Source organism: Macaca nemestrina, chromosome 1 (genome assembly GCF_043159975.1).
Source record: "Macaca nemestrina isolate mMacNem1 chromosome 1, mMacNem.hap1, whole genome shotgun sequence".
NCBI classification, from domain to species: domain Eukaryota; kingdom Metazoa; phylum Chordata; class Mammalia; order Primates; family Cercopithecidae; genus Macaca; species Macaca nemestrina.
In genome coordinates, this window is record NC_092125.1 from 58,181,381 (window position 1) to 58,193,857 (window position 12,477).

Sequence of the window (12,477 nt, forward strand, 5' to 3'; positions counted from 1 at the left end):
CCACCGCGCCTGGCCATGGACTGATTCACTCTTCTTATGAAAAAGCACAAGTTTCTAATGATTAACTTTCTGGGTTGTGGGAAGTTGTGCTTCATAACAATATGGGACTTGTATTCCTTTACACTCTCATCTATAATATCAATATAAATACTTTCTCTGATGAGTAAGTAGGTTTCTGAGATAAGTCCTTGCTTTTATTATAGCTGATAACGCAAGATTATATGAGGTAGTATTGCTAACCACTAGTGAGAGGTTTTGCTATATAATGTGGAACTTACACTTCATTGGTCTTCCCAGAACACGCTAGATGCCACTCTAAATTGTTTATTGACAGCATTAATACCTGGAGAGTTTGCTTAAAAGAAGTAGATTATTTTTCTCCCCTTCCTTCTTCTACCCACACCCCCATAACTGTTTTTCTTAAAAAATAAAAAATCTTCAAAATTGCCAACATTGCTCAATTGTTGAGAACAAGGGAACAAGTCAGCCATCATATTTACCCTATTTTTTTATTCATAGAGCTGCATAAAAACTATGTTATCCAAAGCACCATGAAGCTGCACACTCACCAATTTCAAGATAATATAAAATATCACATAATCAATTATGGAAAATAATGAAATGGAATGTTGGCATAGAAAACCTCCTCGGAGAGTATTAAAACAAGGAATCAATTGCTCGGGTGGGGGGGTTGGGTGTTAAAATTACAATCAGTCAAGTCTTTACCAATGGCCAGCTGTGGGTGCAGACCTGCAGGGCACGTGTGAGAGGGGTCAGATACAAGTTGCTGAGGTAGTCACTGCCCTGTAAAGATTGTCATTAATTCTACAATGAAAGAGTCGTTTGCTTATGCTGTGGGCTAGGTGCACAAGGTACACAGAAAACTGCAGAAGTAAAAGTAATTCAGTCATTTGTTCCTTCATTTAGCAAGCATTTATTAAGTGGCTTTTTTCTCTACCAGACACCAAGGAAGGCACTTGGGAGCTGTAGCTTCAGAATCTGTCCCTGCCCTCAAGGAAGGCAGAAAAATAAGCAACCAATCATAATACTTTGTGAAAGCGGGGAGGTTATAGGAGATGCCCTGTTAGACACAAAGGAAGACACGATAATGTGAACAGCACAGAATATAAAACAAAAATGAAGTACTAATTACAGGTAACAGGCTCAATTTCACCTCTTCCTGCAATTTTTAGAGAAGCAGAGGAACAGGGGATATGCAGATTTTGAAGTGTGTCCTCAGCATCCTAAAAGAAAAGAAAGCTAGGAAAAATCAGACTGTTTTTTGTTTGTTTTGAGACAGAGTCTTGTTCTGTCACCCAGGCTGAAGTGCAGTGGCGCAATCTCGGCTCACTGAAACCTCTGCCTCCTGGGTTCAAGCAATTCTCCCGTCTCAGCCTCCCGAGTAGCTGGGATTACAGGCGGCTGCCACCAGACCTGGCTAATTTTTTAAGAGATGGGGTTTCACCATGTTAGCCAGACTGGTCTCGAACTCCTGGCCTCAAGGAATCCACCCACCTAGGCCTCCCAAAGTGCTGGGACTACAGGCATGAGCCATGGCACCCGGCCGCAGATTGTTGTCTTACAATTTTAGTATGCCTTAATTGTGGCAAGGTCTTGTCACCATAACTATTTCTGTCAAGCTATATGTGAAGGACAGGAACCATCGAATGCAAATAAAAAGGAAGACCCCTTGATGAGATGGCTCTAGAAGACATACTTCTGTGTGTGAGTGTGTGTGTGTGTGTGTGTGTGTGTCAGGGTCTTGCTCTGTCATCCAGCCTGGAATGCAGTGGCGCAGTCATGCCTTACTTCAGCCTCAACCTCCTGGGCTCAAGCAGTCCTCCCACCTCAGCTCCAGAGTAGCAGGTGTGTGCCACCACACTTGGCTAATTTTTACATTTTTTGTAATCTCCCTGTGTTGCCCAGGCTGATCTTGAACTCCTGCACTCAAGTGATCCTCCCACCTCGGCCTCACGAAGTGTTAGGATTATGGGTATGAGCCACCACACTTGGCTGACATACTTCTCTTAATTTTCACTCACCTTTTCTCCTTTTGTTCATGGCCAGCAGATAAGTCTCAGTTCTTCCATTTTTCCACCTGCAAAATGGGAATAATAAATTTTCTTGTTGTGTAAATAGGTTATTAAGCTGGAATCCTTTTTAGGTGTCCATAAATAGACTTTGGGGATTCTATAGTCCCCCACCCACTTGGAAATTTGATGCAACATTAACATGTATGGTAATTGTTTCTAGAAAGCCAATTTCAAAGTAAAGTATTTTGGGCTTTCCTGAAATAAGTGCTAAATAAATAACTAATACTTCACATCACAGAAGAACAACATAACAAAACCAAATTACCATCATAGACTAATAAATCTGAAATAAGATGTTGATAGTGTATGAGAATACAATAAAACCCAGAGAGAGCAAAGTGCACCTGGCTTTGAAATCACTCCTTAGCACCTGAGGGGATCACTTCCTGGAATCTGCTCTGCATGCAATGACATGCAAATTGCTAGGACGTTAGGCCACAGTTCCTTGGGTCAGCTATTGGCAGAGAACATTTGGGCAGATCTGCATAAGCTGCTGCCCACCGCCAATGGATTGTAACACCACATGACATTCTGGAGACTTTCCTTTAAAGAAAAATATGAACTCTCACTGTCAACTAAACCACTAAATACCGTTTGGGTGAACATTCTCCCGCACCAGAGTCATTTTCAAAAAGGCAGTGACTGCATTTGTCTTGTCCACCCTTATCTGCTAGGGCCTGGCACTTATAACCATCAAAGAATTGGCTCTCAACAATAGCTATTTACTTAATGAATGTAACTGTTTTGGTCAGAATGTACTTACTGGTTTGAAACATTTCTGATGGAGATATGCTCAGGGATGCCTTTTCCTGATCACAGAGCTTGATTATACTTCGATTTCTGTAAGTAATTTCTTTTTCTCTTCTAAACAGCACTTACGTGGTCCTCCAGTTGGGAGCCTTCTGTTAGCTGTTATTTCTGCATTTGTGTGTTGCTTTACACTTCACAAAGGGCTTTCCCATCCATTATCTCATTGCATCTTCACAAGACCTGCCCCACATATTTTTAGCTGAGAAAATATAAGGCTGGAGAATTAAGCAGCTTGGCCAAGCTCTCATAGCTAGAAAGTGTGGAATTGTGCCTCAAATCCTTGTTTTTGCTCTTCATTTGGTGCTTTCTTGAGCTCACTGTGTCCTGAAATTGTGGAAATAAAGTTAGCCAGAAACTCTTATCACTACTAATATATCGGTGACAGCTGTTCAGAGTCTTATGGAATGGCCACATAAAAATGAATTTGATAAAGTAAATTAAATGTATTTGTTTTATAAAATTCTAGAGTCTCTTGATATAATTTGGAGACAGCCTAGATTGTGAGAGGGAGAAAGAGAATTCTTATTTTGAGATGGAGTCTTGCTCTGTCACCCAGGCTGGAGTGCAGTGGCGTGATCTCTGCTCACTGCAGTCTCTGCCTGCCAGATTCAAGTGATTCTCCTGCCTCAGCCTCCCAGGTAGCTGGGATTACAGGTGTGCACAACGACGCCCAGCTAATTTTGTATTTTTAGTAGAGCCAGGGTTTCGCCATGTTGGCCAGGCTGGTCTCAAACTCCTGACCTCAGTCATCTGCCGGCCTCAGCCTCCCAAAGTGCTAGGATTACAGGCATGAGCCATTGTGCCTGGCCAACAAGTCTTTAGACATACCCCTGAACCTCTCTGACACCCCTGTTTTCTCATCTGAAAAAATGGGTACCAGTTCTCCTAACTTCAGAGACTTGTTTTGCAAGTCAAATCTAAAATACACAAAAACTCTTAAAAATATTAAACAACATATAAATGTCAGTTGCTTTTTAAATAATGTATAGTGTGTATCTAAACATGGCCATCACATTTGGGTACACCAAGGTTTTTGTCTGGTAAACATCACAAAACAAAAAGTAAACTGATACAGATAGCTATAGAAATGGATAAATATGCTGTCCATATTTAAATATGAGGACTGGACATGAGACAGATGTGCATTTGTCATTGAAGAATGCAGTTCCCTGGAGGGGAACGTGAAACACGTGTAAGATCCCTGTTATAATGTAGTGCTTTTCACTGTAACCCTCATAGCAACCTTGTCAGGAAGATACTTACTGTTCTTGGGCCCGTTATTCAGATCAGAAAACTGAAGTTTAGAGAGTTGGTGGGAAAATTGTCCAAATTATAAAAGAAGCTCCAGTTAGCACCAACATCATGCTTGGTGAGTGTTCTCTTCAGTCCAGCACAATTGGACTTTCAGTTAACACTGGTTACAAAAGTGGCAGTGTGTCTTTGTCTCCAAAAGTCAAATGGGTTGTAATGCTAGTTTTCTTTTATATGCATTCTTTTGACTTGGCAGTTTGCTAATATCTATATACTATTTCAGCTTCACTTTAATGTACTGTATTCATTTTTAGATACATAAGCATAGGCAATCTGGGGTCATTCTGGTGGGGCCTACTCAGGACAACCTGAGGCACCTGGACCTAACTCTAATAACTCTATTAATGTTAGGTAGACCAATTTAATGGAGTGCATTTTCCGAGTGCATTTTCCTAGCAGTTCACTGATTATAAATACTTAGCTTACGTACCTACGTGTGTCCTAAAAAAAAATTTGTCCAAATGAAAATCATGACTTTTAGGAACAGTGATATGAATTGTGAGCACCTGTGCTTCAGTGACCATGGGTGGAGACTTTCTTATTTATAGGTAGTCCTCTTATGTTGAAAACTACACAAAAACCAAAAAGTAGTGAATAACAGTGTCATATTTTGTGTTTTTTTGTTTGTTTGTTTGTCTTTTTCTATTTCTTTTGCAGGTTGATGACCAAATGAAGCTGCTTCAGAACTGCTGGAGTGAGCTCTTAATCCTCGACCACATTTACCGACAAGTAGTACATGGAAAGGAAGGATCCATCTTCCTGGTTACTGGGCAACAAGTAAGTGTAGAGACCGGAAAAAAAAAAAAAAAAAAGCGTCTTTTTATTAAGCATGTTCAGAATGGCCGGAATTTAACTAGGTCAGAAGCACTCTTGTGCTTTGAAAGGGAGAGATTGGCTGCCAATAATTTAGAAAAGATGACTTGGTGCACTCAGTTCCTGCTCCGATGATTATAGTTAAACTTGTAAAAGCAAACATAATCATGAACATTCTGCTGCTTCCAGTCTGCTGGGACTGAAAGTCCTGCTTATAAGGGTCCGAAGAACTGGTAAATCAAACGTAATGATTAGTACCTAGGTTTTTTTTTTCCTCGAGCTTCTGCTTTAACCTATGACACTTGTTTGTCGGCTATTTTAAAACCTTATAACTTGTGGAGTCCTAACTATTTTGGAACAATACTGGTGAACAAGATGGATTTGGATGTCACGAATAATTGAAATAGTTGGTATAAAGGCAAATGAGAGGGAGAAGAATTTCAGTTTTCAGGATCCAGTCATTCAAATGAAAGATAGAAAGAAAAAAATTACTGTTAGGTCCTACACCTTTCTGAACAGATATTTGTTCGATCAACAAATATTTATTGAACATCCAACTCTGTGCTAGTTACTTTTCCGGGGCTTTGGTATATATTAGTGAACAAAATAAAAAGGTTCCTGCCCTCACGGAACTTAATGTTGTAGCAGGAAGGAGCTGACATTAAACAATAATCCTAAGAAACAAGCCTGTAATATGTTAAAAGTCAAAGTGCTATTGAATAAAAGGAAAAAAACAAAAAAGAAAGAACCAATGAAAGGAAAATCAACACTCATGCATAGATGTGTGTTGCAGTGTGACCATATGTTGCACTGTGAAATAGGAATGGTTGGTTTGGCTTTATTGAAAATGTAACATTTGAGCAAAGTCTTAAAGGAGGAGAGACAGCTTTGTGAATGTCTTCAGAGAGAGTCTACTTAATGAACCTACATGCAACTTTACAGGAATATAGGCAAGTCTCTCCAGTTTCTTACCTTCCATTCTACAGCTGATGTGCTATTTAAATAAATGTGTGGAACACAGTGATTCCTTCAGTCCTTTGGATCATACCTATTCAGGGCACCACTGCTTTGTTCAGCAATGGTGACTTCAGTACTCAGGCACCATGATCTTTTACGTCCAGCCATAAATGTTTATGTGCTGTGAAACCACAGCAGTGCTATTTGGAAATGAAGGGCTGTCTCTACATCATTTGCTGTATTATTAATAAATCAAAATTTCCCAATCAAATTAAAAGCGAGCACTATTTCAGAGTTTTTGCAAATTGGGTCAATTCAAGCATCTCCATCACTATCTGGTCCTTACTAAATGCACCTCTCAGGAGAAAAGCTTTGTAGAGGAGAAAATACAGTCTCAATGGGTTTGACTTTCTGTGCTTTCAAATTTTTGTTTGGCATTTTCATTCTGGGACCCAAGTCTTTGGAGGAAATGTACCCATTTTCAGAGTCTAGTCATTGCGTGTGCCTCCCACCTTCACCCAATTAGGAGCTGCATTGGAAGTACAAGACTGGGCTCACAAATTAATTTGATTTCATTTCCTTCTGAGTTTCAGAAATGAAATGGGTTGTGCCATTCTTTTTCTCAAAGCACTTCCATTCCTGCTCTTTAGAAATACTTCTTATTTCACATTTCATTTTGCCTTAAGTGCTGCCCGTGGGTGAGGGTAATTACTATTTAAAAAGTAGAGAAAAGTGCATTTCTTGCTGTCTGATTTTCAAAACCAAGAACAATCAAGGAATGGATGGTATTATAGTTTTTCAGATCAATTACTAGTGCTTTGTGTTTTGTCATCAGAACTGAATGAGGAACTCGGTGGTGGAGAAATAGTCATTTCCTTATATGTTTCCTGCAGCCTGGATTCTTCCAGCTCCCCTCCCCACCCTTTAAAGTGTGCCACAGATCTGTCTGAACCCCTCTCTTCACTTTTTTCATCCAGTCCAGTGACTACCCTAGTAATGATTAATTGTAATCAGACATTCTCATTTATGGCAATTATGGTAGACGTCTTTATTTTATTTTGTGGAATATCTAGACAAAATGTTTTGACTTTATCTCTGTGCTTCTTGCATTTCATAGGATGGAAGCAAAAGTGCTACAAAGGAAGACTTCAAAAGCTTATAACCTCTCTATCAGAATTCGATAGATATCTTAAAGCAGGGTCATATACATGTACTTCTTTTATATCCTCACAGTACCTAGCACAAAGCTAAATATGTTAGGTACACGATAAATATTACCTGATTGAACTAAATGAGAACTATTGTATCTCTCCCCTGGTTGCTTGATTAAAACAAATTAAGTATAATTTTTTTGAGAATTATAAATACTTCTGAGTGTAAAGATGGGAAAATTAGATTTTTGCTACAACAACAATACATTACTTAGTGTACACCAATTTTAAGAAGGTAGTTAAAACAATGATGAATGGAAGGAAAGGAATATATTAAGTGTAAGAGTAAATAAAGCAACATGCTAGAAGAAAAGATGATTTATAAAAAAGAAAAGAGGCCAGGCACAGTGGCTCACGCCTGTGATCCCAGTGCTTTGGGAGGCTGAGGCGGGGGGGGTCATTTGAGGTCAGGAGTTCGAGACCAGCCTGGCCAGCATGGTGAAATCCACTAAAAATACAAAAATATTAGCCAAGCATGGTGGCATGCGCCTGTGGTCCCAGCTACTTGAGAGGCTGAGGCAGGAGAATCGCTTGAACCTGGGAGGCAGAGGCTGCAGTAAACCAAGATTGTGCCACTGCACTCCAGCCTTGGCGACAGAGCGAGACTCAAACTCAAAAAAAATAAAAAATATAAAAGAAAAGAGGTGGGAAGCTAGGAGATATATATACACACCCACACACACATATATATCTACATATATACATACATATATACACATATATACACATATATATGATATGAAAGTAGTTGAAGGAAGCAAAAAAAAAAAAAAAAGAAAGAACTGCTTCCTTTTATGTTTATAATCCAATAACAACTGAGCTGTGGTGAGAGTGTATTTTCTTTGCTGGCGCAGACTATATGCTCTCTGGTGTGTGTGTGTAAAATTCACACATACAGTGTAATCTGGAATTGGAATTAACCTGTTTTCGTGTCTCCATTCCAAAACTTCCTGGCTACGTCGTCTTTAGCAAGTCACTTTACCTTTTGAGATTCAGTGTCCTCGCCTGTCCAGTGGCAACTATGATGGTATCTACCAGAGAGAATTGCAGTAGGAATTACAGGAAGTATTCTGTGAAATGCTGACATAAAAATTAGAAGTCATCAAAACTAGGCCAGTGCAAGGGTGACATTTATGGAGTCAACAACCCCATGAAGAAAGGACTATTATCCCACTTTGGCAGATGAGGAACCAAGGCAAAGAGAGATGAAGTGGTTGATTCAAGGTCAAGACGCATCTAGTAAGTGGTAGAACAGATGGTCAGATCGAGGCCGACTGGTACCAGAGTTTGTGTTCTTTACCAACATGCCATACTGTTTATCTGGATAACTCAGAGATGCTGCAGAGCTTGCCTTCACGCCGGCATTTAATTTGGTCTTCATGTGTAATTCCAGTGCATGACAGACTCTACGGAAATTCCAAGCAAAACAAATTCATTTCCTTTTTTGTTGAGACTAAATGCATACACTTTTTTTGTGGTTTGGTTAGTTAGTAGTTTGTTTTTGGGGGGAGTTTTCTATATGGCATTGTAAGCACATTGTTACAGTAAATTTAAGTTATTCACAAGCAATTTTAATGTGATTGTTGCTTAGTGTTTTAAAATTATTTTAATATTAAGAAAAAACTAAAACTAAGAAAAAATCACTCATAATGCCACCTCTTGAATCAACTTTTTCTTGAATTCTCTTCCAATCTTTGGGGGAAAACATATATCTTAAAAGAGGATTTTTCTCATTTTTCTAAGTAAAATAACTTGCCTGCCCCAGAGACATATTGATGTGCTATCATGGATTTGTGTGGAATGTGAACTTTCAAACGCTGCTACAAGTATGTTTCCATGAAGCACTGTATTAAGGCCATGTTGTTGATAGCACGGGAAAAAAAGTAAATGGTATTACCTCAATACAGCATACAAAATTCCCGTAAAGACAGCTTGGTACTCACCTGTAGGAGATAAATACGTTTTTTAATTTAGTTAAAACAAATGCTTCTGATCACCTGATAAATGAGGGGAAATCAAAGATGTAAGGAGAAAAACATTAGACACAGCTCTGCAGCCAATAGTGATAAGAGGCATAATTCATCCACCTAATTAATGACTGTAATGACTGCCCTTTGCATAGTGCTTTTCACTGTGTACTTTCACAGGTAAGCCCCATTACACAGAGTCAGAGAAAGTGTGGGGAAATTTCAGAGGAGGAAGTGCAAAGAGAATAAGATGGGTGTTCAAAGCTGTCCAGATGATTCAGCTTCTATAAGGAAGTGCCTTACCCCTAAAGTGAGGATATTTGATTGTACTCTCCTTTGCAAGTTGAGGAAGACACCATTGCTTAAAATCCTTCTAGGTCAGAGGAACAGCGACAAGCAATTACTGGATGAAACTTTAAACTCGCCACCATTTTCAGCCTCAGCCAGAAGAAATACAATTCACTCATTATAGATTTCCAGGTTTACTTATAGTATTTTCTTAACTGCCCTATTGAGAAAATGATTACTTCTGGAACAAATGAAAATGTTTATACTGACTATTTTGAGATTGGCAAATAGGAATATTAAATGTGCCTTAGTCCACAATATCAGGAATGAAGTCCCAACACAAAGGGAACGCCAGACAGTGATTTTGTATCCCCTTGAAAGCATGTGTGTCATGTCTACACATTGCTTTATAGTGACCTTTTGGACAAACAGAGGAATGCAAGACCCCAGGTGCTCCATAGCCCAATCTTCTGGCTTTTTCTTACTAAATACAGCTCACTGTAAATAATGTGGTGAATTTGTCATAGCAGAGGAAAAAGAATAAGACTAGCCTGGATTTTAAAAAATGAGTGACTATCCAGGAAACTGCTCCTTGGAGCTTGAAAAGAGAAGAAAAATAAATAAAATAGCAAAGCCTTTCTCTTAAGCCCAGTGGCTCACAAGTTTGCTCAATAAATGTTTGCAGAATTGAATCTGTTCATAGTTCATTGAGAACTAGAGAAACTAAAATAGCCCCACTGCAAAAAACAGCCCAGGACACCAGTACATTGTATATTAAAATGAGGATTCAGTGTTTCACTTAACCCTATAAGTTAGCTATTATGTTTTAATTGTGTCTTTGAATCAGGCATCTACATAAATGTATATTAAATAGCCTTATTAAGCAAAAAGGAAATTATAATTATCAATAAGATTAAGCACTTTAAATATTCTATATAGTCACAACTTACAGTTATGAAAAGAATTCTTTCCTATCCAATATTTTAAAAACTATACACGCACATATGCACACATATATCTATGTATGTATAAAATAATAATGTACTTTGAAGTAGGGTCAGGTTTTAGTATTTGCATATTGTTGCTAATTAACAGCCACTGTAACATCATCCTAAGGGAAAGGTCTACTGGCAACTTATTATCTTCTATCATTGTGTATCATATTAAAATGACAGGCATCTTATACAAGTCATCAAAATTTCAGTGATTAGAATTAAAAGCAATTTAGCTAAAACTGTTTCTATTTTCATGATGAGTGAAATTTATCCAAAGGGGACATCAGTTTAGAGTATTTCTTCAATACCTCCCTTGAATTTAATGACACAAAGGTTACATGTAAGAGAGCAATAAATTAATTTTACTAAGTACATAAAAGATAAGACCAGCTGCTCCTGAAATGAGCACAAACTCTGCATTCAACAATGAAAATATAATTATGTTTGTAATAAAATGTAAGGAAGTTGCAGATCTCTATGTTGTTTCAAGAATAAATCACCCATCCTTCTTAAGAGCTGTGCAATTTGATAAATTATCCTTGAAAGAAATGTTGTCTAAGCCCCCATTTAATAAGCATGTTTGAGCTTTCAGATTAGCATGTAAACAAATGTATAGCTATAAAGTTGTTAGTAAACCAATTGATTTTTTGAGGTCCACCTCACTAATGGTCTCTCACTAAATATATAACCCTATGAAACAAATTAGATTCCTTTCCGTTATAGTGTACTACATTTTCAAGTATGAAATTCTAGTATTTGAACTTATTATTATACACCTGTTAGAACTACATACATCAATATTTAATTAACTCCATCTTAATAATGGAAAATTAATACCAACATATTTGTGTTTCATTTTACTATGGTCTTCCTGGTTCAGGCCTTAACTAGTGATTTTTTTCTTTTCTTTTCTTTTTTTCCTTTTTTTTTCCTTTTGAGAGAAGTCTAGCTCTTGTCCCCTAGACTGGAGTGCAGTGGCAGAATCTTGGCTCACTGCAACCTCCGCCTCCTGGGTTCAAACGATTTTCCTGCCTCAGCCTCCCAAGTAGCTGGGATTACAGGCACCTGCCACCACGCCTGGCTAATTTTTGTATTTTTAGTAGAGACGGGGTTTCTCCATGTTGGCCAGGTTGGTCTCGAACTCCTGACTTCAGGTGATCCACCCGCCTCGGCCTCCCACAGTGCTGGGATTACAGGCGTGGGCCACCACACCTCGCCTTTTTTTCTTTTTCTTTTCTTTTTTTTTTTTTTTTTTTTTTGAGACAGAGTCTTACTCTGTCACCCAGGCTGGAGTGCAGTAGTGCATTCTCAGCTCACTGCAACCTCTGCCTCCCGGGTTCAAGCGTTTTTCCTGCCTCAGCCTCCTGAGTAGCTGGGATTACAGGTGTGTACCACCATGCCCAGCTAATTTCTGTATTTTTAGTACAGACAGGGTTTCACCATGTTGGCCAGGCTGGTCTTGAAGTCTCGACCGCAGGTGATCCACCCACCTCGGCCTCCCGAAGCACTGGGATTACAGGAGTGAGCCACCACGCCCAGATCTTAACTAGTGATATTTACTACAATATCCTTGTATATTTTAAGCTATAGCTACAATTTATTCCATTGATTCCAAGCTTAAATTGATAGTCTTGTCCCATCTATGATTAGTTCTTGATAATCACAGAAGTGAGAAGTACCTTATTATCATCACCTAACTTAGTTAAGTGATTTATTTAAAGATGAGGACACCAAGGTTGGAGATTTATACGTACTTGCCCAAGGCTCTTCGTATGTAAGAGGCAGCATTGACTTAGGTCTCATACCTAGTCTCAGGCTTTTGCCACCACTGCTGTACCATCAGGCCTTGCTGCTCTCATTCACTCATCTATCCCATTCGTCCCAGTAAAATTTGTATTATTATTATCTGAAGTAGTTGACTATGTGCAGTTTTTAAAGAATTTATAGCATAGGCACCTTTGTAAAGTAAGGACTTCCCTTGAAGTAGAAAGTTCCCCTGTAAGAGAACTGGCAAAATGATAGTTGAGACGTC

The 12,477-nt window shown here is 38.7% G+C and overlaps 1 protein-coding gene across 3 annotated transcripts in view; it reads left to right on the plus strand.

The window, feature by feature from the left end:
* The window catches only part of LOC105484682 (nuclear receptor subfamily 5 group A member 2), a 148,143-nt gene that overhangs the window by 77,153 nt on the left and 58,513 nt on the right, over window positions 1–12,477 (plus strand). For all 3 annotated transcript variants that reach the window (XM_011746524.2, XM_011746525.2, XM_011746526.3), the window contains one exon: window positions 4,872–4,991. In XM_011746524.2, coding sequence (XP_011744826.1) covers window positions 4,872–4,991 — 120 coding nt within the window. The remainder of the gene's footprint in view (window positions 1–4,871; window positions 4,992–12,477) is intronic.